At 37.9% G+C, this 27,491-nt stretch overlaps 1 protein-coding gene across 1 annotated transcript; it reads left to right on the forward strand.

Annotated features, from left to right (window-relative positions):
- LOC135767357 (NACHT, LRR and PYD domains-containing protein 3-like) lies at window positions 1-27,240 on the forward strand. Its single transcript, XM_065277017.2, has 12 exons — window positions 1-151; window positions 709-751; window positions 9,402-9,509; window positions 10,618-10,725; window positions 10,923-10,980; window positions 11,180-11,384; window positions 15,605-17,369; window positions 20,357-20,521; window positions 21,252-21,425; window positions 24,308-24,481; window positions 25,153-25,326; window positions 25,438-27,240. The coding sequence occupies exons 2-12, from the start codon at window positions 732-734 to the stop codon at window positions 25,442-25,444; spliced, it is 2,958 nt and encodes a 985-aa protein (XP_065133089.1). The 5' UTR covers window positions 1-151; window positions 709-731; the 3' UTR covers window positions 25,445-27,240.
- Window positions 27,241-27,491: the final 251 nt, after the last annotated feature.

Raw genomic sequence — 27,491 nt, forward strand, 5'->3', positions numbered from 1 at the left:
GTTGAAAACGCCTATCCCGGGTTGAAAACGCCAAGAACGCCCCTTTTTGTTCTGCCGCCGCCGTGGCTGGATCCAGCCTTCGAATAGTGATGTACCGGACAGCTGCAGCCATTTTACTGAAAAATAATTCTAATTTGAAGAGAAAAATACAGTGAGTATCACAAATCTCATATTGTTTTTCTGTAGAGTAATTTCTCGCTCTGAACATAGTTCACACAAAGTTTACTGATGCATTCATTCTTGTTGTGTGCGATTAATGCTGGGGACACATCAAAACTTGCTGAAACATTCTGGACACAACACACATGACATAAGTGCTTCTTATATAACGTTAAATGATTTTTATCTGTGATTTTAAACAAAGACTGAGCACAACTGGAAAAGACTATAGGCATGATCAGTCGTTATGATAAAATTGAATCATTCATAATCTGTGCGAAAATCACTATGTGTGTCAGCTTAAGAATTAGGAAAATATGGAAGCATTTTATGAACTCAAAACGTTAACTTTACTTACGTTAAACATTAAGTGGCTTTATGAAAAATAGAAGGAACTAAACAGATTTTTAGCTGGAAATGGCCCAAAAGTGTTTAAATAAAAGTGAAACCATTGTATAGTGAGACATTTTAAACACCTAAAGACAATCTGGACAGACAAAATTTGCAGATCTATGTTATGCATGGACTAATACAGTTTTTTATTTGCAGGCAGAAGATTAACTTGTAAGACAATGAGTCTCTCCAGAGAAAGGTGAGATAAGGCAAAGATTTATTATCATAAATAAACTTAATGTAATGTTTTAAATTGTTTTTGATATTGTTAGAATAAATTCTAATCAGTGGCTGGTTACATAAACCTCTAGTCTTAAAAGTTAGTCATGAATTTTTTTCTTCAAGACTGATCATAACTGTTTTAAGTATGCTACAAAGAAAGACAGATTGGTCTCATTTAAATCCAAATTAGTCATATTCATTCTAAAGACGCAGTCTTAAAATCAAGGCTATTTTTATGCAACCGGCCGGTCTAGGGATATGTTTCGTAGTCTGGATGTCTGACCCGAGCAGCAGAGATTCTGATCTGGGGATATGAAAGACACAGACACCAAGTGCTGTTCAAATTGTAGTCAGAGGTTTGTTGGGAAAGGTACACAATTTATAAGATAAAATAGGAAGTATTAATCACCTCCTGGAGACAGGATGGAAAATGTCTGGACTAACTCATGATCATCTCTCACAATTCTTGTTTATTTTACATTGTAATGATGCAAAGGCCCCGTACACACTGCAAACCTTCGGGAGTGACAACCGCATTTAGATGCGGAAGTGAATCCCCTAAATGATCGTTCCATGTTTGTACAGAACAAGACTCATTTCGAAACTGCGATGATTGACACATGTAACCACAGCAACGTACTGTAGTTATCAAAAACAATGGAAGCCCGCAGTTTTGCGAGTTTTGTTTTAGCTGCAGATTACAGAAACAACAGACAGAAGAGTCGTGGTAACTAGGGATGCTTAACAATTAATCGCGATTAATCTATACAGCAGAATAAAAGTTTTTGTTTACATGATATATGTGTGTATATTTATGTATAATTAATATTATATATAAATACCTAATATCTAAATATATTTTTTCTTAAAATTATACATTTTTAAAAATTATATGACAAAGCAAGAGGGAGAGAGAAGCACCTGTTGGTGCAGGACGATGTGCGGGCAGAAGTGGAGGAAGACCTCCTGACCAAGATGGTAAGTATGAAACAGCAAGGTGCGTGGACCAGGTGGGAGAATGCCGAGCGGCGCAAGATCACCTGGGTGGAGTTGTGGAGCTCTGAACCATGGCGCATCAAGTTCCTCATCAGTTCGGTGTACATTCTTCTACCCAGCCCATTCAACCTTCACCGCTGGGGCTTATAGATTCACCGGCATGCTAGTTGTGCCAAAGGAGTGGTACACTGGAGCACATTCTTAGCTGCTGTCCAAAGGCTTTGGAGGAGGGGCGGTACCGCTGGTGACATGACCAGGTCCTCAGGGCTCTGGCAGATCACCGCAGCGATTCAGAGCAGTAAGAGTCAGCATCCCTCCAAGCATACCATATCCTTTGTCAGAGCTGGGGAGAAGGTTAATCAGCAATCACGCTCCCCAAGTGGGCTCCTCGCCAATACAAGTGGACCTGGGGAAGCAGCTCAAGTTTCCGAATTATATTACGGCCACTTCACTCCGCCCAAATGTGGTGATAACATCAGGGTCAACCAGACAGGTGGTGATAGTGGAGCTTACCGTCCCCTGGGAAGACAGATTGGAGGTGGCAAATGAGCGTAAGAGGGCCAAGTATGCAGAACTGGTGGAGGAGTGCAGGAGCGGTGGCTGGAAAGCACGTAGTGAGCCAGCAGAGGTTGGTTGCCGGGGCTTTGCGGGTCAGTCGTTGGTCCGAACACTCAAGCTCCTTGGAGTTAAAGGACATCTGTGCAGACGAGCCATAAAAAACATCTCTGAGGCCGCCGAAAAAGCCTCACGATGGCTGTGGATCTGGAGGGGGGATCCGTGGAGTACCTAAATACGTGGAGTAGCTACTCCACACGTATAAGGAGATGCACGCCACTTGGTCACAGGCCGGGGACTGATCACCCCCGGCAGGGTCGCTTGGGCGAGGGTGTCTGTTGATTAAAGACCCGAAACACCGGTTGACCCCGGGTTCTTCACTGATGACGTGGCCAAGTAGCACCAGAAGGTGTATGTTACAACTACATGCATGTGTGCATATTTATATATACATATTTATTATACACAGTTCACACACATATATCATGTAAACAAAAAAAACTTTTATTCTGCTATAGATTAATCACGATTAATCTTTAAGCATCCCTAGTGGTAACATCCACTAAATAATATTAAACCGCTATCGGCAAAGGCACCAATATTTCTTTTTGCTTTTTAAATTATTGTTACTTAACAACCTACTCTCACTCGATTGTAATGTTTGGGCTGCCCCTTAGACCCATAGGCTGGTGGGAGCAGCTAAGGTAAAGGGAGACAGACTGGATTCAAAACTTAGGTGGGGTTCATGACTTTTGAAAAACACTTCGGAAAAGGAGCCGGGACGAGTTCCAAAACCCACTTGGAGCCAATCAGCAATAAGGGGTGTGTCTACTAACCGACATCGTTGCCTGGGTTGCGTATGTGTTTGGCGGGTTTATCAAAACAAGGTCCAGATTCTATTGGGGTAGCGGTGTGTTTGTTTAGGTGATTTAGGTTTAAAATTAGTTTTCAGAGATCATGCACCCCGCCTTTAAGAATGAGTCAATACCTCCATCTCTGTCATTTGCTTGCTCTGCAGCTGGAGAAGAGAGACACTCGTCTTAGTGTACATTCACACTGCCTACACAGGAAAATCCCCAGTGTTAAATTAACTCTATCAGTGTTAAATCAACACTTTTTGGTGTTTATATAATCCACACCAGGATCGGTGTTAAAAAAGACTGGTGTTAAAAATATAACTCTGAATCAGTGTTAAAGTTAATGAGATAATGAAGTGATGATTAAGACATTAATGGTGAACACCTGCTGGTCATTCAAATCAATTACATTTTGGACATTTTCCTGTCTCTAAATGTTTATTTTGATGACTCGTTTTCTGGAGAAAATACTAAAATAATAAAGAAAGACAAATTATTAAATGCAATAGATGAATACTGTTGGATGCCTCCAAAAGCTGCAATCTTTCATTTTTGCCTCTCTATCAGCATCTCTGTTTGAAAAATAAAATGATAACTTGCAGAGTTATTTTCTAAATGGAAATTTAACTTCTAAACAGCTGTCAGAACAAAATACAAGTGCTCAACTATTCCAGTATCCACACGCGTGATTTAGTAGACAAATCTTCTTTCTGATGTGATTTCTCACAAGTCAAATAGACATTTATCACAAAATGTAGCACATTAAATCTTAAGTTTGTGTTTGTTATGAGTTCATTTGAAGTCACCATTACTGTGATTAGTGTTTCCTTTAGTTAGGCATTTGTCCCTTGACCTTCATTGATTTAACTCTCCTCTTTTAGCAATAGTAACAATGTTTTAGTAAGACCACTTGTTCATTGCTTCCAGACCTTTTCAGATTGTTCATTTTTATTATATTCTAATCTACAAATCATTGAAACATTTGATCACAAATTAATTATGAAGAAACAGGCATATAAAAAGCTCTATTCAAATGACATTGTATTGAATAAGACTGCCGTCATGCTTCAGTTTTTTGTTGTTGTTGTTGTTTTTTGCTTAAGAGAGACTTCATGATTTCTGATACAAATCTCAACGATGGTGACAGTTAATGGTAAGAAAGTTGCAAAATTTTTGTCATGTTGCAATGCATGATGGGATTTATGAATGAGTTTTCTACAATCCTGGTGCCCAGCATGCATTGGGGCATGACGTTTTGTTGTTGATTGTCACCATGATTGTGTTTTATAGGCTGATTGTTGATGTCTCAGTGTTTCTGACTAAAACCAAAGATTAGATTTGGGTAAACAATATTTAACTCTTCAGGGTATGTGGACTTTTACAGCACTGTTGGATTTCATGGGAGCCTCACAGGGTTGGCAGAACATAAATTAAACACTTATATTCAGTGATTACTTTTTTATGATATCATTGAATCCCAAGACTTATACTTTCATACTAATTAACATAGTAACAGTAATAGACTTCATTTCTCTCATCTTCCTCTGCTTTCACAGATGTGTTTTATAAACACACTGCCACATGAGCAGAAGAAAACTAACACTAAACTTCAAGACCCAAGTACCCAACTAAAGGAAACACTAATCGGAGCAATGGTGACTTACTTTATTAACCAGATTTACAGCAGTTCTTTAGAAGTTAAACCTATCATCCATGTAACTCTGCAAGCAAGTTGTAATTTTAGTTTTCAAACAGAGATGATGATAGTGTTCATTAAACTCTAGGCATTTTATCTATTGCATTTAATATTTTGGCTTTCTTCCTCATTTTAGTATTACTTTCTCCAGAAAAAGAGTCAACAAATAAAAATGTTAAGACAGGAACAATTCCAAAATGTTGTTGATTTGACACGGAATGACCAGCAGGTGTTCACCATTAATGACTCAATCACTTCATTATCTTATTAACTTTAACACTGATTTAGTGTTTTTTTAACACCAATCTTGGTGTGGATTATATAAACACCGAGCAGTGTTAATTTAACACTGGGGATTTTGCTGTGTACTTGAGCTTCCAAAAAAGCTCAGGCTGCCCGCTCCGGGACGCTTGTCAAAAAAGTACGTGGAAGCCTGTAGACGCTTTGGCCGCTCTGAAGTCTGTCTCACCATGAAATGTTAACGAAAAAAACAATACATAGACATTAGAAACCTTTTATAATGACAGCTATTTAAATAAAGAAATAAAGAAATTATTATGCTATATTATTATTTTATTATTATTATTATTATGGTCCAATTGGTAAAATGATTAACAATGAAATATACTTTAAATTTATTAATGTAATGTTAATTTCAACATTTTCTATTACATTTACTAATTGAAATGAAAGTTGTATCTTAACATTATCTAACATGAACAGTTGTATAACAGTAAAAATATTAAAAGATATATAAGATATAGATATTAAACAAATGTATTGCTTTTTTAAAATAAATATCACTAAACGACATGAGGGTTAATAAATGTCATATTTTTTGTGAACTTAAGCACATCAGTATCTTAATTTACTTTTGACCAGTCAAAGTAATTTCTTGTCTGAATTTCGTCTGTCTGATAACTCTGAGGGGATTAAAAACTTTGTTATTGTAGTCTGCTCTTCTCAGACGCTGTGATAAAATGGCAGTCCAGGGCGCAATTCTTAAAACGTCCACAAGATGTTTATCGGTAAATCCTACCCGATAATGGGAAAATGCTAAAAAATATCAGAAAACAGATATATCCGTCTATCTCTACTGTCAAGACATGTCTGCGTGTCGGTCCTTCAAAGTGCTTTGCTAAATTAGTGGCGTTTGCACACTGCCCTGTAGCAACACTTGCATATTCAGCTTACGTGACTTGTGTCCTTCGGCTTCCCATGTTCTTTTGACTCGCATCCGATAAAGCGCCACACAGCACTCTTGTTTGGCTTTCTTTTACTGTTAAACTAGAGGGAACGAGATTAGAAAAGAAGGTGGGGGACTGCGCAGTGTGTTCACGTGCAGTGTGTGTGCGGCTGTGCGCACGCACAATTTGGAAGAAAAACGGAGAACGAGAACACGCAGCTGGTGTTCACAGAGTTAAAAGAGAAAAAAAACACAGCTGGTCTCGGATTATCGATTCCGTGGGACACTGGTATTAGAATCTTTTTATATTTTCAGTATCGATATGTATCAAAACATCGATTTATTTTCACTACTTGAGACCAAGCAAATTTTGTCCTTAGTTTACATGGTGGTCCCCATGTGTTAGATCAGTTGAGCTTATGATTGGCATTTGAAAGGCTCCAGGGACCCTACAGAAGTTGGTGCCTACAGAAGTCTGTCTAAATAGTTTAATTTTGGGACCCAGCTAGGTCTTATGTGGGTCTCTTATGGGCCACAACAGGTATTCTGAAGCTGAAGGTATTCAATGAAACCAATGATTCACACTTTTAAGCAAAGTTTATTTGGAATAATTTGAAAATGTGAATAATTGAATTGCATGCTGATTTAAGATGTGCCCATCAATTTTCTGCTTGTGCTTCTAAAATTTTTAGTCAGGGACTACAGCCCAGAAAGCAAGCACATGTGGGCCACTTCAGGTGAAGATGCAGCACTGCTGGCCTTCTTATGGCCCGAATAAAAGGGATGTGAACCTAAAGTGGCTCACATGTAAAATAGCAAAAATGGGCCAAATATATCAAATCACATGTGGGCCACCTTTGGCAAAAATGCTGCACAACAGAAACGGCCTAACCTTGGAATAAACCAAATGTGGCCCTCACATTTTGCAGCAAATGTGGCCCAGTTCTTTACAAATAGGTCTGGGCCAGTTTAGGCAAAGATATGGCAAAGTAAGCACCGGCTCATGTGGGTGTGTGTCTAAAGTGGCCCACATATGATGTAGCAAATGTGGCCCAGTTCTTTTAAAACTTATCCGGGCCGGTTTTGGCAAACATGTAGCACAGTAAGCACTGGCTCATGTGGGTGTGAGTCTGAAGTGGCCCACATATGATGTTGCAAATGTGGCCCAGCTGTATAAAGAAGCATCAGGGCCAGTTTTGGCAAAGATATTGCACATTAAGCACTGGCTCATGTGGGTGTGAGTCTGAAGTGATTCATATACCCAGCTAACAGAAAAAAGTTCTAAGAACGTTCCCTGAAAGTTCCCAAAAATGTTTTAAATATCAACTGTTTTTATATTGACTTGTTTGCTTGTTATGTAAATGATAGAGAAACATTGCATTTTATTATTTTATAAAACATTATTTCTGAAAACAGTAAAAATATTGCTGTAGAAAGCAAAATTCACTTATTAGGTTTAGATGTTGATGCTTTGTTTAATTTTAAGTCACCATTATTGTGATTAGTGTTTGTTTTAGTTGGACCCTTGACTTATTTATAAGAAGTTCCGTGGTTGCCTTACTTTGTGTGTATAAAACACATTTGTTATGATAGTGTAAAATTATTTACAATAAAGTTGCAATTCTGTGGTGGTTGGTATATAATGGTAACAATCATAATCTAATTAATTGGTTTACTTTTAAGTAGTGATGGTCGTTTTCGAAGCACTGCTTCATGAGGCTTCGAAACATTTACGAATCTTTTGTTTCGAATCAGTGGTTCGGAGCTTGTTTCAAACTGGCCCAAGTCACGTGATTTTAGCAAACGAGGCTTCATTACGTCATAACTGTATCGAAACGTTTCGAAAATCCGACGATTCACCACTAGGGGGAGTTGATCACATGACCAGTGTCTTATGTTTCGGTGAACTCGGGCCAGTTTTATTATAAAAGTTCATAAAACATTTATCCTTCTGACTAATAACACTGCCATTTTGTCTATTTATTGTTTATAGACAGATTTAATGACAAAAATGTGCATAATTAAAAGGGTAGTTAGTTTTAATGATTTGTTTGCCCTAAATAAAACAAAAAACACATAATACACTTTTAACTATGTCTAAATTAAGTTAAATAATTTTTTTAACATATTTTAATAAAAATCTTGCTATTATTTTGTTAAAAAAAAGTGTAAAATGTTTGGCCATATCTGCTTTACACTATTTTGACCAGCAGGGGTCGCCAGCGTGTGTGGTGTTTCGAACTGCTTCGAAAAACTGAATCAATTTTCAAAGCAATTGGTTCAATTGATTCGAAGCTTCGAAAAGCTTCGTTTCTCCCATCACTTCTTTTAAGAGTTTTTATCTGTCAATAATATGTATGAAGTCCAGCACTTTCACAGCAGTTTGATATTAAGGAGTTATAGAAACTTTGGCAAAAATGAACCGCTGTATATTTGGGACGTACAAACATCAAGAATCAGACTATGAATCTCAACCATGGTGACAAAGAAAATTGTAAAAAGTTAATTATTTATCCATGTTGCAATGCATGCTGGGAGTCCCGGATGAGCTTTGTAATTTGTTAATACCCAGCATGCATTGCAGCATGAAGTTTTTCATTTAATAGTCACCATGGTTGAGATTTATACTCTGATTGTGGCATCACACTGGCTTGCTCGTGGTTGAGATGTGTTAAACAGGAGTGGACCACACCAGTGCCATGAATCATGCCAGGTGTGGGCCGAATCTGGGCAAGAATTTACATCAACTACTACCCGAATTTGGGTCAGATCTGCATTATTTGCTTTGTGCTGGCTGACATGTGGCATATCTATGGCTTGCTTCTGGCAAAGTTCTGGAAAAAAGAAGTGGACCGCTCAAGTGCCATCATTCCATGCCAAAGGTGGGCCAGATGAAAGTGTCAGATGTGAGCCAGAACTGGGCCACAGCAATTTTGCTATCTGGGAGTGCTCCTAGTAAAGAAAGTTAGTCAGCCCTGTTAGTCTTTATAAATGCTTATATGACAGGTGGTTTACCAGGGCTTATTCCCAGGCTACAATGCATGTTTGAGCGGTCTTAATGTAAAAACATCTTACACTTACAGATCTTAACATATATCAGTGACATTGTTTTGGCACACAAGTAACTTTTTGTAAGCTAAGTTTATATAAACTACTTAAATGCCAATATAACTAAGGCCTAGTACTCAATTAATCTAAACCATGTCTGGGAAACTGCACCATCAGTTTATTGTTGTAACCTGTTATATGTTGCACTGTGTCCTGTTGTTAAATTGATCATGTTTATCACATTATTGATACACTACATAAACTAAATTATTTTTAAATGCTGTTTTAGTTTGACTTGTGAAAAATCTGCTGGACCTAGCTGTGTGTCCATGAAGAGTGATTCATCAAAGAAACATCCTCCTGATTTGAGTTCTGGAGATTGTGGTGAATATGTAAGGTAAGAATTACTGGCCGTTTCTCAATGTGTGTTCTTGTCTGTACTTGTGGTCTTGTGGACTTGTAAAACGTCATCAGTCGCGGACCAAGTACTGTTTCAAATCAAAGTTCCATCAAGCCAAGTTCACATAACATCCCGGTAGCCTATTTGATCGCCCATTTTATCGAGGATGCATCAGGAGGTGACTTGTGCCGACTTCTGACAGCCAAGTTTCCCAGAATGCATTCTAGTCTAGTCTCATCAAGTCCAACACAATATACATAGCCAAGGGTTCACTAGTTCGCCTGCGCATTCAGGTCTTAATGATTAATGGTAAACAAACTTGGCTTGCTGTCCTCGAAAGGAGCTCTGTACCTGAGCTCTGAACCTTCAGAGAGAGCGAACCTGAGGCTGGGGCTCGAGCCACAAGTTCAACCCCCTGCAACGGAACTGCAAAGAGGAAGAAAGAGAGAGTGAAGGAGGAGATGGGGAGGAGGAGGGATGTTGGAAAAGAAAGCAGCTGGACAGGAAGGCCTGAAGGCTGCCTTATATACGCCCATGATGATGATGATTGACAGGCCTGAATGTTTAGGCTCCTCCCGAACCTACGTTTAGAACTGCATTTTGTTAGTAATTGTTTTTTTTTAAGAAATGTATAAAGAGAAAGGTAAATAGAGAAAGAGATACAGAGAAAATTTAAATTTCTTTTAAAATATACTGGGTAATTGTCAGCCCATTTTCTCTCAAGATACATAGATACATTTATAATTTCTATTACTTTACTAATATTACTGTTACTAATAAAAATGATCTCTAGGGGCCCCAAAAGTGCATGGGCCCTTAGAATCATCCTAACTTACCCCTAGTGGCGCCCCTGGATGGAAAATATCTAGTATGCACAAATAGACACTGAGTTGTGTTCATTTACCACTAGAGATTTTGCTTTGAGCTGACAGAGTTTAAAATATATGATAATAGACTGTCATGAATGCCTATAAAAAGCACATACAATATAATATACTGTTGTTTAGTTAAAAATGTGTCCAATTGCGGCACTGAGTTTATAGATCATGTGTACCACATTATTACAGTACTGCATTAACTAAACTTTTTTTAAATGCTGTTTTAGTTTGACTTATGGAAAATCTACTGAACCCAGCTGTGTGTCCATGAAGAGTGATCGATCAATGAATCATCCACTTACCTTCAGTTCAGGAGACTCCGGTGCAGATGTGAGGTAATGATCTGACTGGTTTAGAAGAGTAAATTGCTTCATCAGTCTGCAGTCTCTAAACTGGAGGAGTTTGTGCTGTTGTGATGTGCAGATATTCACCTGTTCACTTTACACTATGACAAAAACACAAATTCATCCATCTCTTTACTTTTTATAATTCCTAAATATCCTCACATATTTAATGTTTTGTTAAATTACAGTAACACAACAGATGGATCAAAGTCTTTCAAAGGGAAGCACATGGACTCTATTTTCCAGGTAAGAGTGTGTGTGTGTGTGTGTGTGTGTGTGTGTGTGTGTGTGTGTGTGTGTGTGTGTGTGTGTGTGTGTGTGTGTGTGTGTGCGTGCGTGCGTGCATGTGCGTGCACCTAATGTGAATTCTGCTGAAATTTTCCATAAGAATATTTTCTGCATGCATTAGTGAATAAACCCATCTGTGTTTGCACAATGATTTCAGGAGCTTGAAAGTAAAATCATCTCTCTGATGAAGAAAGAGCTGAAAATCTTTAAAAGAATACTGAGTACAGATTACCTAGCATACTCTGAGAGAGAGGAGGAGGATGATGAAGATCAGAGCAGGGTCAGAGATGGACTTCTGAAGATCACACTGCACATCCTGAAGAAGATGAACCAGACAAATCTTACTAACAAACTTCAGACAAGTAAGAGATCTGAGTCATGTCACTATAACATCACTTTACCTTCAGAGGTATACAGTGTCTGTATAGAGTGCCGCAGGGATGACATGTTTTTGTAGGCCAACCCCAGAACTAAGAGGACACTGATTCCCTAAATGAAAAGTAGTGATCGACCGATAATATTTTTTTTAACAGATGCCTATATCAAATTTTTGGCTGCTTATGTGCCTGATTACCGATTTGCTGAACATATTTTCATTCACTGTTATACTTCTGTTTTTTGACACAAGTAGAACACTACTGAACTGAACAAACCCTTATAATAATAAAAATCACTCCCTCTTTGTATAATAAGTAATAAATAGAGGGTTCTGAAAGATAATAATATTAATTTAATGAATAAAATCACTGAAATAATACATTGTCAGGAAAGTTACAAACAAAACAGCTTATATGTCACTGAAATTTCTTAACTGGTATTTTATGTCAGAATAATTCAAATTTTTTTGTTATATCTTATGAAATGGCTGTTGACGAAGCGCTGTTTATCTATGCATTCACTCATGCATTAACTGCATCAAACTGTGATAGCTCATGGAGGTAATAAATAATTCATTAATATCCACAGACATTTACACTCATCTAAAGGATTATTAGGAACACCTGTTCAATTTCTCATTAATGCAATTATCTAATCAACCAATCACATGGCAGTTGCTTCAATGCATTTAGGTGTGTGGTCCTGGTCAAGACAATCTCCTGAACTCCAAACTGAATGTCAGAAGGGGAAAGAAAGGTGATTTAAGCAATTTCTGGTTGCCAGACGGGCCGGTCTGAGTATTTCACAATCTGCTCAGTTACTGGGATTTTCATGCACAACCATTTCTAGGGTTTACATAGAATGGTGTGAAAAGGGAAAAACTTCCAGTATGCGGCAGTCCTGTGGGCGAAAATGCCTTGTTGATGATAGAGGTCAGAGGAGAATGGGCCGACTGATTCAAGCTGATAGAAGAGCAACTTTGACTGAAATAACCACTCGTTACAACCGAGGTATGCAGCAAAGCATTTGTGAAGCCACAACACACAGAACCTTGAGGCGGTTGAAATACAACAGCAGAAGACCCCACCAGGTACCACTCATTTCCACTACAAATAGGAAAAAGAGGCTACAATTTGCACAAGCTCACCAAAATTGGACAGTAGTAAACTGGAAAAACGTTGCCTGGTCTGATGGGTCTCGATTTCTGTTGAGACATTCAGATGGTAGAGTCAGAATTTGGCGTAAAACAGAATGAGAACATGGATCCATCATGCCTTGTTACCACTGTGCAGGCTGGTGGTGGTGGTGGTGTAATGGTGTGGGGGATGTTTTCTTGGCACACTTTAAGACCCTTAGTGCCAATTGGGCATTGTTTAAATGCTACGGCCTACCTGAGCATTGTTTGTGACCATGTCCATCCCTTTATGACCACCATGTACCCATCCTCTGATGTCTACTTCCAGCAAGATAAAGCACCATGTCACAAAGCTTGAAACATTTCAAATTGGTTTCTTGAACATAACAATGAGTTTATTGTACTAAAATATGGTCCCCACAGTCACCAGATCTCAACCCAATAGAGAATCTTTGGGATGTGGTGGAACGGGAGTTTCGTGCCCCCTGGATGTGCATACCACAAATCTCTATCAAATGCACGATGCTATCCTATCACTATGGGCCAACATTTCTAAAGAATGCTTTCAGCACCTTGCTTGAATCAATGCTACGTAGAATTAAGGCAGCTCTGAAGGCGAAAGGGGGTCAAACACAGTATTAGTATGGTGTTCCTAATAATCCTTTAGGTGAGTGTATTTAGATGTTTTTTGCAAAATAATGTTTTTTTAGTATATGTTAATATAAATTAGGGTAAATCTTGTTAGCCACATGTGGTGGGTGTGCTTCAGCCTTTAACCCTGAAAGTGAACAGCAATATGAACGTGATTTTATGAGGCTACTAATAAGCATAAATAACTAAAAAACAAATTTAATTCAGTGTTTTTATTTCACAAAAGCATTTATTCATGGCTGTTTCACTCATGTAAAGTTATGTGGTTATTCGGACAGGATTTGATGGATCAGTTTAACTTACGTGACTTTGAGTTCTTCTCTATTTCTTAACCAAGCTGCATACATTGCATATCACGTAATGAACAATTGACGACGGGTCGTTAAATTAAGAAAATAATGCACACCCCAAGGTGGTAATGCACTGTGGGTGTGCATTATTTTCAAATAATTCAAAGGACCAGAGTCAACTATTCCACTTATACCATGGTTACCACAAAAATTGCTCTGGTGCCTATTTTAAGACATTTTACAGGGCAGGTGTGCGGTTTACAAAAAAAATAAACACCCATTGAACATGTCTCAGCCACTCAGAATAAAGCATTCAACAGGCCCGTGGTATAAGCATTCTCTTCTGCATTAATGTCTGTAAAGTTGATTTATCAAGTATACTCAAAGTACTTTTAATGAAGTTGCATCACTCCGCCATCATATTTGCAGTGCACACTGTTGTTGTTAACTCCTCTCCTCAGATGATGTTATGAAATGGCGTCTAGCACCCAATTTTCACAACGGCCAAAAGATGACACCGTTTGTCGGTCAATCCGATATTTTAAAACCGATATCGGGAAAATGCATAAATATCGGGGGAAATATCAGTAAGCAGATACATCGGTCGATCTCTGCTGAAAAGCCCATTTATTTTTTCCACAGACTTTTGGATTATCGTAAAAATAAAATGTGTATCACATAAAATTATGGACACTTACATTTTGTCAAACAAGATAATCTTCACAGATAAACACAACTTGTGAATCTTGACATCTTGTGAATAAACACAACTTTTATGGATTTTTAAGGTTATCTTGTTGTATAATACATGTAAGTGTCATAAACTTTTATTTTCAATCCATACACACTAATAAAAGTGATCTAAAGAATCTGCCACTTTAAACTCGATAAATATACTGTTTTCAACTTGTCCACCTGCAACTCGGACTGCAAAATATATACAATACCAGACCCGCTTCCTGGCCCGCATTTTCTAAAAGTAGTAATTGTTTAAAATAGTTAATTGGCATCTTTATTTCAAATGACCCTACCTACCGCAACCCGAAAATAATTAAATATTTTTGGATGACTCGTAACCAGTTTGGATCAACCCGTGCATCACTGACAGGTACATACATGTTACGTACATATAATTGTAGCACAGTTTGTACTGAATATAATGTTATGTGATATTAGCCACTAATATGTTTAAAGCAACTGAAAAAAAGACCAAATTTGGTAACAAGATGAAAACAAGACAATAATGATAAGACTAACTAAACTAAGACAAGAACTAGACAGGACTAATAAACATTAAACTTGACATGAAACACTAAACTAAGACTTTAACAGTAACAGAAACTCACCAAACAAAGTACTAGACAGATTTTCACTAACATTATACAGGACCAGCCTTTCAACAGTACTATGACTGGAATAGATACAAAACCAATCAGCACAGGACACCAAACACAAGGGCATTATATAGGGGAGGGGAACAGGTGACATGAGTCAAACAATAAAGAGGTGATTAACAAGGAGAAAGAGGGGGGTGGGTTTAGGAGACAAGACACGCAAGCACACAGCCCAAACAAAAGACCGTAGCGGTTTCTCAATGTCAAGGAAGGATCCTCGGAAGCTAGAATTTCGAGGATGCTACGTCATCGACGTCCGTCGAAGGACTGTTCCAATGTCGAGGATCCTCGAAATTTCAGCCAAGGAAATATCCCATATACAGGAAAGGATGCAAATTTGTATCCTTTGCGCTCTTCACGTGCTGAAATCACCCACAATCCTATGCGCCCAGCACTGAAAGCACACCTTTCAATCACGCAATGACGTAATGACGTGCACTTGCTAGCCTGTTCCATTTAACGTGTTCTCCGAATGCTTAAAAGGAGCCTCACCTAGCCTCTGAAGGAAGTGACTTTTAAGGACTAGTCCTGCCAAGGAAGTATCCTTGACATTCAGAAACGGCTCATGTGCTAGCAGCTAGCACAAAACCATGGGCCTGTCATGATCTTGCCTCAAAACTAGAGTAGAACAAGGACAAGTGGGCAGAATCATGACATTGGTATTTAAGATTTTCAAAATTCATAAATGTATTTTTATTCATGCATAAAGTACATGTATTTCTTTTGTTCATCAGAATTTCTCCCTTTGTATGTGAAGAAACACAAATCCAGACTTTCGGAGAAATTTCAGAGAATTCATGAAGGAATATCAAATCATGGAATCTCAACACTTGTGAATGAGATCTACACAGAGCTTTACATCACAGAGGGAGGGAGTGGAGGGATCAATAATGAACATGAGGTGAGAGAGATTGAGACAACATCCAGAAGATCAGAGACAGAAGAAACACCAATCAAATGTAATGACATCTTTAAAGCTTTACCTGGACAAGACAAACCTATCAGAACTGTGCTGACTAAAGGAGTCGCTGGAATTGGAAAAACCGTCTCTGTACAGAAGTTCATACTGGACTGGGCTGAAGGAAAAGAAAATCAGGATCTTCACTTCATATTTCCACTTCCTTTCAGGGAGCTGAATCTGATAAAACAAGAAAATATCAGTCTGATGGATCTTCTTCATCAGTTCTTCACAGATACAAAACAACTGAGATCAGCAGACTTTGATGACTACAAGGTTTTGTTTATCTTTGATGGTCTGGATGAGTGTCGACTTCCTCTTGATTTCTCAAACAATCAGAGTTTGTTTGATGTAGATGAATCAGCCTCAGTGGATGTGCTGCTGACAAACCTCATCAAGGGGAATCTGCTTCCTTCTGCTCTGATCTGGATGACATCACGACCAGCAGCAGCCAATCAGATTCCTCATGAGTGTATTGACCAGATCACAGATGTACGAGGTTTCAATGATCCTCAGAAGGACGAGTATTTCAGGAAGAGAATAAATGATGAGAGTCTGGCTAACAGAATCCTCACACACATCAAATCATCCAGAAGTCTGTACATCATGTGTCACATCCCAGTCTTCTGTTGGATTACAGCCACTGTTCTAGAGAGAATGTTGAGTGAATCACAGAGTAAAGCAGAGATCCCCAAGACTCTCACACAAATGTTCACACACTTCCTGATCTTTCAGACCAAACTGAGGAGTCAGAAGTATGATGGGAAATGTGAGATAGATCTTCAGCAGGCTAGAAAGAGTCTCAAGTCACTGGGAAAACTGGCTTATCAACAGCTGGAGAAAGGGAATCTGATCTTCTATGAGGAGGATCTGAGAGGGTCTGGCATTGATGTGAGAGAAGCTTCAGTGTATTCAGGAGTTTGTACTCAGATCTTCAGAGAGGAGTCTGGACTTTACTTCGGGAAAGTTTACAGTTTTGTTCATCTGAGCATTCAGGAGTTTCTCGCTGCTTTGTTTGTGATTCTTTCATTTCTTCAACAAACATCAGGGCCCTTCAGCAGGTTCAAATCAAATATGAGTGATTTACTGAAGAGTGAAGTGGACAAGGCCTTACAGAGTGAAAACGGACACCTGGACCTTTACCTCAGATTTCTCCTGGGTCTTTCACTGGGGTCCAATCAGATGATCTTACGAGATCTGATGATACAGACAGGAAGCTCTGACAGTAGACAGGAAATAGTTGAGTACATTAAGATGAAGATCAGAAAGAATCCCTCTCCAGAGAAAACCATCAATCTGTTTCACTGTCTGAATGAACTGAATGATCAATCTCTAGTGCAGGAAATCCAAACATACCTGAACAGAGGAGGTAACTGTAGTTTAACTGGAGTCAAACTCTCTCCTGCTCAGTGGTCAGCTCTTGTGTTTGTGTTGCTGAACTCAGAAGAGAAGCTGGATGAGTTTATACTGAAGAAATATGATCGATCAGATGAATGTCTTATCAGACTCCTGCCAGTGATCAAAGCGTCCAGAAAAGCTGAGTAAGTCGTTTAAGTTGTATTTTAATTTCAACTTTTAAATGCCTTTAAAACATCCCTGTACATGATAAAACTGGAAAATTGTCCAGGCATTATCTTTATCTTACAGACACTTAATTACAGTAACTGAAAAAGAAAAATCACATGAGCTCCACTGTTTTCCTGATTGTTAGCCTTTTGCAGAATTTCCACATTTGTGTAAAGTTAAACATGATGCCTAGCACGGCTTTGCCCGTCAGCGGCACCGTTCAGCTCAAACTCCTCAAGTCCAAGAGAACTGAACCTGAGTGACAGTAACCTGCAGCATTCAGGAGTGAAGCTGCTCTCTGATGGGCAAAAGAATATAAACACACATACAGATACGTATATATAATATTTGTATTATTTCATGTATATACATGTACTTACTTACTTACAAAAGCCTACTACCCAACTTTGGGCATAGGCCACAAACAAGGACTCTCCCGTCGTCCCGGTCCTGGGCCAACTTCTCTAACTGTCCCCATGTGTGTCCAGACCTATTATACATTCTCCAGCTGTGGGTCCATCCTCCCCCAGGGCTTTAGTTACTTTTGAATTTTTTGTTCGCAAATCTGTAACATTTTTTCTTTTCCGGGGTGGGGTTGTTGGCCCCCATGCCCAACCCCCAACCTGGAGGACCAAGTGTTGCTCTTCGTCTGTCCTCTACCATGAGTCCTGCCCGGCTTGGTTGAACCTGCCAGGGGCCTTGCCCCCGCCAGTATAGCCCTCAGGGTCACGGAGGCACGCAAGCCTCCCCACCACGACAAGGTAGCAACACATTGGGGAAGGTATATACATGTAATAGAATTATATACCCATCTAATCATAGATCATGGTTATTATAGTTCACATTTATGCTACATCTTTCCTTGTATTCTTGGACCAATAAAACACATAGTCGGGCCAAGGTCTCAGGATAACGTGAGAGTCACCTAGCCTAACTCCAGGCACTCAGGAAAAAAAATCGCCTGGAGGTCTCCCACCCTCTTAACAGAGGCGAGCTCCACTAAGACAGTGGTCTTCATAGTGAGATAAGGAAAATCAGCTTCTCCCAGGGGCTCAAAAGTGGCCCTCTTTAGGCCCGAGAGGACGACCAAATGGGGATGAGGCTTGATCTAGGTGAATTTAACCTCCTTGAGCCTCTCAGGAACCTACTAATCAGATTAGATTCAGATTCATTCTTTATTGTCCGCGATAGATACAATTTGTTTTCACAGACTGTACCAATCACATTCAACACACAATACACTCATATTACACCAAAAGATTATACATTTAATTAATTTATTTCTCTTAAAGCTACAAGTACAAAACTTTTTCCTAGGCGTGTTTTTTATATGGTAGCTGATTTTTTTTTGGAAAAAATTATTTGTCAATGCAGCACATTTTACAGATATCAGTTTTTGGATATAACCACACTGTCTTATAACTGTTGAGGGAAAAATAAAATGTGTAATGTGATGTACATGAAAGCATTAAAGAGTAGGTTGAGAGAGGATGCGGACACTGACCAAAATGCCAGCACAAGTGTCAGTAAATGTCTCTGGATCACTTGGCGGAAGCCAGTCTGGAGTATTAAAATCCACATTGCCTTTTGTGAGCTTCTCAAGTATTTTGTAAACTGTTCTCTGTATGCGATTCCTCTCCGTTTTTTTAGAGTTAGACTTCCAGCTTGAGATTAAATCAGGATGTCTTCTCTGAACTTCAGGAAAGTTACTCTATCCTTAGGTTTATAGCTAATTCATTGTCTTTTTTGTTGTTGTTGTAGTTGTTGTTGTTGTCACAGTTGGTAGTGTTAGGCTTTTCTGAAGCTCTCTTTGACTTGAGATTGCATCTGCTTTAGGTGAGTTATACATAAGAGGTATCATCAGGAGGGATGTTTGTGTCATGAACGACTGGACTCAAAGGTGGGGTGCAGTAAAACACAGCTTTATTGAGAGTACACACAGAAATAACCGGCACAAATGACAGTCTCTTGGGACGCAGCTGCAGGTGATCAGACCTGAGACATGACAGTACCCCCAGGGGTGCCACCGGGTGTCCTCGTCGCAGATGAAAGTCCACAATCAGTGAGCGATCCAGAATGTCAACACCTCTCCTCTGCACCTTAACCCTGCCAATCCACGGGTTACTGAAAACCCCTGCCACGTCTGCAAAAGTCAAGTACCCTCCTAACTGTATAAGCTGGAGAGCCATCTACGAGATGGGGGGAAGGGGCAGACTGTGGCAGGGTTGAGCTTGAAAAAGAAAACACGGGTTTAACCGTGGAGATATGAAGAACAGGGTGAACTCGCCCCAGGGTGGGGTGAAGCTGAGCTGAACAGCCACCGGATTAACCACCTTAGTAATGCGGTATGGGCCAATGAATCCGAGTGCCAGCTCGCGAGAAGGCCCTCGGAGAGGCAGATCCTTGATTAACAGCCATACCCGTTGACTACACACATATTAGAAGATCGGTGGCGGTCGGCTGCTGCTTTGACCTGAGGATCGGGTCATGATTTCTCTGTCTCTGTCAGCGCTGGATGAAAGCCAGGGCGGAGGGGACTGCAGCATTGATTTCTTGGTAGGGAAAAAGAGGTGTCCCTGTTCCCTGTCCCAGTCCCTGTTATGGCGTCATTTCTGTAGCAGTGGCAATTCAAAAGGCTGTTTTACATACTCCCGTGAGGTAGACACAAATTCTACCACTAAACCAATAGTGCACTCACAAATCTGTTGACCTTTTAACTCAAGTCACCACCCCACTTCTTATTACTAAGAAAAACAATCAATTATTAGTTTCAATCAATTATGAAATTGTCGATTAACAGGGTTTAAAATCAACTTCTGCTTACTTGTCTTAGCTGCTGTGTTGATAATAATTAATTTACATGCATCAGCAGATTCACATTGTACATCCATTTGCACTTTTTTGTTTATGCCTGAATGTCTTACTATAACTTAACAATAATTTATTTGGTTATTTCTTTTAGTCTAAGTCGCTGTAATCTGACAGAGGAAAGTTATACATCATTGACCTCAGTTCTAAGCTCAAATCTGACAGAACTGGACCTGAGTTACAATAAGCTGCAGGATTCAGGAGTGAAGCTGCTCTCTGATGGACTGAAGAATACAAACTGTAAACTGAAGACATTGCAGTAAGAAAATCATTAAACTAATAAGGTTAAAAGTGTGTTTTTATTATGTTAAATCAGTGGACATTTTTATAAAAGCATACACATAAAATGAGCACATATTCCAATATATAAAATAAACTTGTAAATATATGTTGTAAAAAATATGTTGTGGTTTTTCAGAGATTACGAAGAATAATTTCCAAAGCTGTGGGTTCCGTTGCCAAAAGATAACTTGTTAGACTCGGATATGTATCTCTGATATTAAATCTTCTGGCAATGGAACCCACTGCTTTGAAAATTATTCTTCGTAATCTCTGAAAAACCACAATATATGGATGATTTTCTATTACAAGTCAGAACTATATTTGTGTTTGAACATCGTATTTAGATTGAAGGTTATAATTAAGGTGCTTGTGTAGTCGCAAAAATCAGCCTAGACATAGTTTTCTGTTCCTTTACAAGAGTTATGCAAAGTATGCAAGGTTTAAATGTCTGTAATATGAAGACTAAGACATTGTTTAACTTTGTCTCTGCAACCGAAAATGACCAAAAGTATAAACGTCAAAACTCTCTATGTACACTTTAGGAAGGAAATGTACACAAGGTTTTATAAATGAGGCCCCTGATCTTTTTTTTAATGAATTACTGTGAGACACTTTTTCCACACACATCTCATAATACTGAGGTCATTTTTTTTAAACCTTAATAATATATTCAACGACTCTATTCATAGTGTAATTTTTCTCTGCAGTCTGTATAACTGCAGCATTGGAGCTAAAGGTTGTGCTGCTTTGGCTTCAGCTCTGAGATCAAACCCATCACATCTGAGGGAACTGAATCTGAACTTTAATGAACCAGGAGATTCAGGAGTGAAGCTGCTCTTTGATCTACTGAAGGATCCACACTGTAAACTAGAGAGACTATAGTAAGTTATTCATTTACTTATTACATTTTAATTTTGTTTATAAGTTAGCTTAATGCTAAGGATTTTTTCTAGTGATTAAGATTTTTACTGGCCCTGACCAAATTATATGGCCCCAAGATTATAGCACCAAAAACTACTAGCCTACATTATACATTTTAAACATGTGACCCTGGAGCCAATGGCCAGAGAGGAAAGCTACAGAACTGTTTGTGTGTGAGCGAGCGTGCAAGCGTGCATGCGTGTGGGCCTTGTGTGGAGTGTCTATGTAGGTCAGTAAAAGGATTAAAACACGTGACCTGAGACCTGAGCTCTTATTGTCTGGTTTCGGATCTACCCTGGGGCACAGGACTGTGCGCCCCAACCCTCCCACTTATGTCGTAAGCGAATCAATATTGTTTTTTTTTACTTTTTTTACTTTGTGCAATTAACGTGCAGTTAGTTAAGGCGGGTTCGCACTGAATGACACACAGAAGCGCTTTCTCTCGTGGATGATCAGTTCCAACACGATTACATGAGAATGCGTATCAATAGTACGTGTGTCTAATCTCGTAGAATATATATGCCAAATTGAGTTTTGGCGTGCATAACATACCAAAGTCAACTTCAATCACACAAACTGTAATTTCCCAACAGCAAAATTGTGGCCAGTGGAAATGCTGAGTGGCTAGTAACTTTGGAAAAGTGGCTGATTATAAATGCATATAGATAGATAGATAAATAAAATTAAATAAATTAATCCAGAAACACTAAACATAAAACATATTTTTTACATTAAAAAAAATTACAGGCGTATTTTTAAACCCCACCCCGCCCACCCAATGTTCAAACCAAATGTACGCCCTTGTGCGTGGCTAATGACTAAATTTACACAACTTTTCACACTTGAAATCGTTAACTATGACTTTGTCTAAAACCCAGGTTAATGAAATTCTATATTATCTGCTTCACATTTCTCACTGTTCATACTTTACCTGGGGGAAATGAGATAACACTGGGTATTTATAATCTGACGTTTCACAGTGTGCATTCCTAAACTCTAGGTTAATGTTTTAATTTGTATATTTTCAGTATCAGTATGATTGGATAGAAAGCAATGTCAAACTGACTGAATTAAAATAGCATGCGTCAGTCACAATACAGATCGCAACATCTTTGAGTGTTTTAAGGCTTAATATAATAATAAATCTCAAAACCGCTGTTTTCACTGTCCTCTAAACAGGCTGATGTCTTCCTTGTTCTATGAAGTCCCTGAAAGAAACGTGCAATAGATAAAAGTATGTAGGCAGCTATTGGTCTCGTTATGAGTACATGGATATGAAGTAGTATGCTAGTTTCTAATATATGATTATGTAGCTTGCTATGCAATTACAAATAGAGTTTCGATATAAATGCTTCTGTCCAATATGTATTCTTATGTATCATTAAATAGCCTATACCATTCAAAAGTTTTAGGGTCACTTTCACTTAGGCTATTTAATAATATTTTTCCACATACAACTATTATTGTAAATTGATCAAAATGATGGAACTATAAAAGTTAGTACTGTGACTGAAGAATTTGTTATTAAAATGATCCATTAGTTTGAGATCCCTGCATTACAGCATGTATCACTGACTGACATTCAGATGAACCTTATTAATATTAAAGGTGAGCCCTAAAGTCTGATTATTTGACAATGACAGTGAGTTTACATTTAATTTTGTATGAAGGCTAAATACAAATAAAAATTGAAAATCAATTTATTTATACCATTTTTATTTTTGCAAATATTATATAGATTTATAGGAGGAGGCTTCATAGACTTGGTAAATTCATTTGTTTAGAAGTTTGTATGTACAGACATTCGTTTTGGGCATTCTTTGCAGTTTATCCCAAGGCTTTTTTAAACATTTATACTGTTATCGGATTTATACCGTATTGATCGAAATTTTGAAGTATACCAGCAATAAAAATTTTGGCCACATGGTCCAGCCCGAGAGGCAACCTTTTCCGAATCCCCTGCAAGGCTCTGTTTTGAAAACTTTAAGGCAGGGCTTCCCAATCCTGGTCCTGGAGATCCCCCTCCAAAAAAGTTTTAGATCTCTCCTTATTTTAAACACCTGATTTAACTCATTAGGTTGTTAGGAAAACATGTTTGCAATTTTGGTAGCAGGCTGACAAGTTGAATCAGGTGTTTTAAAGGGGGTACTTGAGGACCAGGATTGGGAAGCACTGCTCTAAGGTTTTGCATATGATAAATGACATAAGGAAGCAAGAAATATTTGCATTAGAAAGTTTTCATTTGACAAACATTAATCACAAATGGTTCTAGCCCAATCACAAACACCATGCTATAGAGGTTTAAGTAAATTTTTTTCATGTATTCTTTACATGCTCTAGTGTTTTCGCTGGATTTACTTATATATTTATGTCAGTGTTTTGGCTGGATTAACTGCTTGTTCTTGTATTGTGCTCATTTGTAAATCTGTTTGGATAAAAGCGTTTAATAAATCTTAATAATAGTTAATAAATCTTAATAATCATCATCTTATCTTAATAGTTTGTATTTGCATAAAGCTAAACTTTCTCCAACTTTGTCTTGTTGCTGAATATGGTGACATCCTGTAATGCTAAAGGTCACTGTCACTCATGTTGCTGGAAGTCATCAAGCTTCCACTGAAAATGAATAAGGTGATGCTTTATTACAAGCCCCTGCTAGTTTAATGGGGTTTTAAATAAAACGTTATACCTGACTGAGCTGCTGTTATGCTATTTGTCTTGATGTTCATGTTCCTTTATTCACACAAGATGATTCCTGTACATCCATTTGTGCTTGTTTTGTTTATATCTGAGTGTGATTGTTGTAGTTTAACACACTGTTATCTTGTTATTTCTCTCTCAGTCTGATTGACTGTAATCTGACAGAGAAAAGTTGTTCATCATTGGCTCCAGTTCTCGGCTTAAACTCCTCAAGTTTAACAGAACTGAACATGAGTGTCAATAACCTGCAGGATTCAGGAGTGAAGCTGCTTTCTGATGGACTGAAGAATACGAACTGTAAACTAAAGACATTAACGTAAGAAAATCTTTAAAACAATAAGGTTAATTGTGTGTGTTTTTTATTATGTAGATTTAGTGGAAGACTTTATAAAAGTTCAGCATCTTCATATCATTTGTTGCCTATCATAGTGTAACACACTCAACAGTGACTGTCAGTCTATGACTCTTTGTTTATTCAGATTTATGACTCTAACAGTTAAGATCCGATCATTTTATTCTGAGAAATAACAGTGAGACACTTTTACCAAATATGTCTGATGTAAATACAGCATCATCTGACATCATATTGACATTATTTTTGAATTATATGTTTTCCCATTTTATAGACGGTTTCAGCAGTAACAACATAAACAAGCAGCTGTCGCGGTCCGCACTTAACTTCCGGTAAACTCCGCTAATAATAAATAACCACAAAGTACTTTAAACTTATTATTTATATAACAAGCAAAAAAACAACACATAGATTACCTAGGAAACCAAAACATTAGTTATTTTCGACGCGTTTCGGCGCATTTGTTTAAGAGATCAGTTTAGCAACTAGTCAGACCATTAAAAAAACGAAACCGGAAGTAAAGTTCGGATCCAGACGTGTATCACGTGCGTCCGATGAAACCGTCTATATATTACTATAACGGTTGTCACTATTATTGTGAAACTGACATTGTTTTATAATTTACTTCTCTGCAGTCTGTTTAGCTGCAGTTTTGGATATAAGGGTTTTGCTGCTTTGGCTTCAGCTCTGAGATCAAACCCATCACATCTGAGAGAACTGAATCTAAGAAGTAATAAACCAGGAGATTCAGGAGTGAAGCTGCTCTCTGATCTACTTAAGGATCCACACTATAAACTAGAGAAACTAGAGTAAGTTAGTTACATTTACATATTGAATTTTCATTTTATTTCTTGAAAATCACTACTATTACTGTGAAGACTGTACAATAATGTCTGATCTTTCTCTTCAATGTTTTACAGTTTTTAGCCTCAGCTCTACCAGTTACCCAAAGACAGCGGCAATGGCAGAGGAATGGCAAGGGGGTGGCCTTAAATGATTTTTGCCACCCCAGTTGGCACTCCAACCCTGACCACAAACAATTTTAATTATACAGTGTTTAATTTGAGGGCCTATAAATGCTTGTATGTGACTGCTGGACAGTCAGAGAGAGCAATCTCAAAAATATTTAAGAATTTACATTTCCCTGTAATGTTTCAGTATAACTATATAATAGGGCTGGGAAAAAATATAGATTCTCCAATTTTAATCAATCTTTAACAAAATCGATATCTAAATGTGTGTGTTTTACTTTAAAGTGTCCGATAGCCCAGGCCAAGCGTAAACAATGCTCAGGCCAGTTAAGAGAACTCTTAACCTCTCAGTCCTGAAAGTTTGTGATTTTAATATTTACACAAAGGTGATGCGAAACAGATATAATATAGCTATATGACAGTGTATATTAGTACTGCCAAGGACTATGTGAAATAGTTTACAATATTTTTATTGTCCTAACTGTATTCTGGAATTGTCAGATATGAGAAAAATATATTGTCTTAGTTTTATATAGGTCGATATATTCTGAATTAAGATTATTTTTGCATTTATTTGTAGGTTGAAATAATAGTGTCACTGAAAGATAAGATTTTATATATTTTTGATAATAATTTGATAAAAGTTAAAGATTTTAATTTTCCACAAACTTTGTGATTACAGTTCAAAGGTATTAATATTAATTTTACTCTTTATAGCTTCCCTCCGGTATATATATTGATACGTATTTTCTGAAATGTTATTAGGGTCCAAGCACCATAAGGTGGGAAGCCCATTTGTTTTCTTTCAGATTAATTCCTTTTTATGGCACTTTTGGGTATTTTGAGGCTTTTAACATCCTCAAAAACTCTGATATTTGGTACAACACCAGAGTCATCGGCCATTAGGCCGGGACAAAGGCTGACATACAGGTGTGGCAGAAGCTCTCTCTAGCGCCCTCTATATAATGCACAAAAAACTGTACAGATTTTGCATACATGTAGGCACATGAAAGAAACTTGGTAGTATAGAAACGCGGTACGTGTATACAAACTTGGTAAATGTATAGTTCTCATCAACCCGAACAAATTTTGCAGGGACATCCATAAGCTACGCCCAACAGGAAGTCGGACATTTTACTTTTTTTTAAGTGCATACCGTGAACTTTTAAATACTCCTCCTAAGGGATTTGACAGCAAACTTAGTGAACATGATGCCAAGACATCGAAGCTAAATTGTGAATGGATTTTTGATATCTTAAACACTCTTGCCATCTATTTTTAAATCTGCCCTGAAAACGTAGTTTTTTCCTTGGGCATTTGATTCTTACTGTTAATTAAATTTATATCTTCATTTTAATTTGTTTTATATATTTTATTTCTTTTCTTCTAACCTTGTAAAGCACTTTGGTCAATTTCCAATGTTTTTGAATGTGCTATACAAATATATTTGTATTGTATTGTATTTTAAGTCACAAAATGTAATGACAATAGAGTCTGCATTAATCTGCCTTCATGCGTTTATTACACAAGAAGGTTTCAGATACCACAGTGTCATGAGTTTAGTTCAATTCAGATTTTTTTACACGTTTGTTGATATTTTAATTGCAGCAATATTTTGTAATTTGTTAATATTTGCCTGTTTGGCACAAAGTTTGCGTGTTTTATCGCAGAGACAAAGCATTCATTAATCTGCTCCATGTGATGTTAAACATGTAAAGTAATGCTCTGTTCATTTGTTATCTTCACAAATAAATAAACACATTTTATTTGTATGCTCTTCTTGTAAGTTCATGATTAAATAAACATGATAATAATCATTACTGATAATAAACTCACATTATACTCAAATTTACAGATTCATAGTAGGCCTATTTATTTCATGCTTTAGTTGATTTTTACATCGTTCAGCAAGGCAAAGATAGTAATCCGCTGTGCTGTAATTTCAGCAGATCAGTCCTGCTGTATATTAATTGGGTGCACTAGTAGACCCTCCGGCACAGCCC

Source organism: Paramisgurnus dabryanus, chromosome 6, assembly GCF_030506205.2.
Source record: "Paramisgurnus dabryanus chromosome 6, PD_genome_1.1, whole genome shotgun sequence".
Taxonomy (NCBI): Eukaryota; Metazoa; Chordata; class Actinopteri; order Cypriniformes; family Cobitidae; genus Paramisgurnus; species Paramisgurnus dabryanus.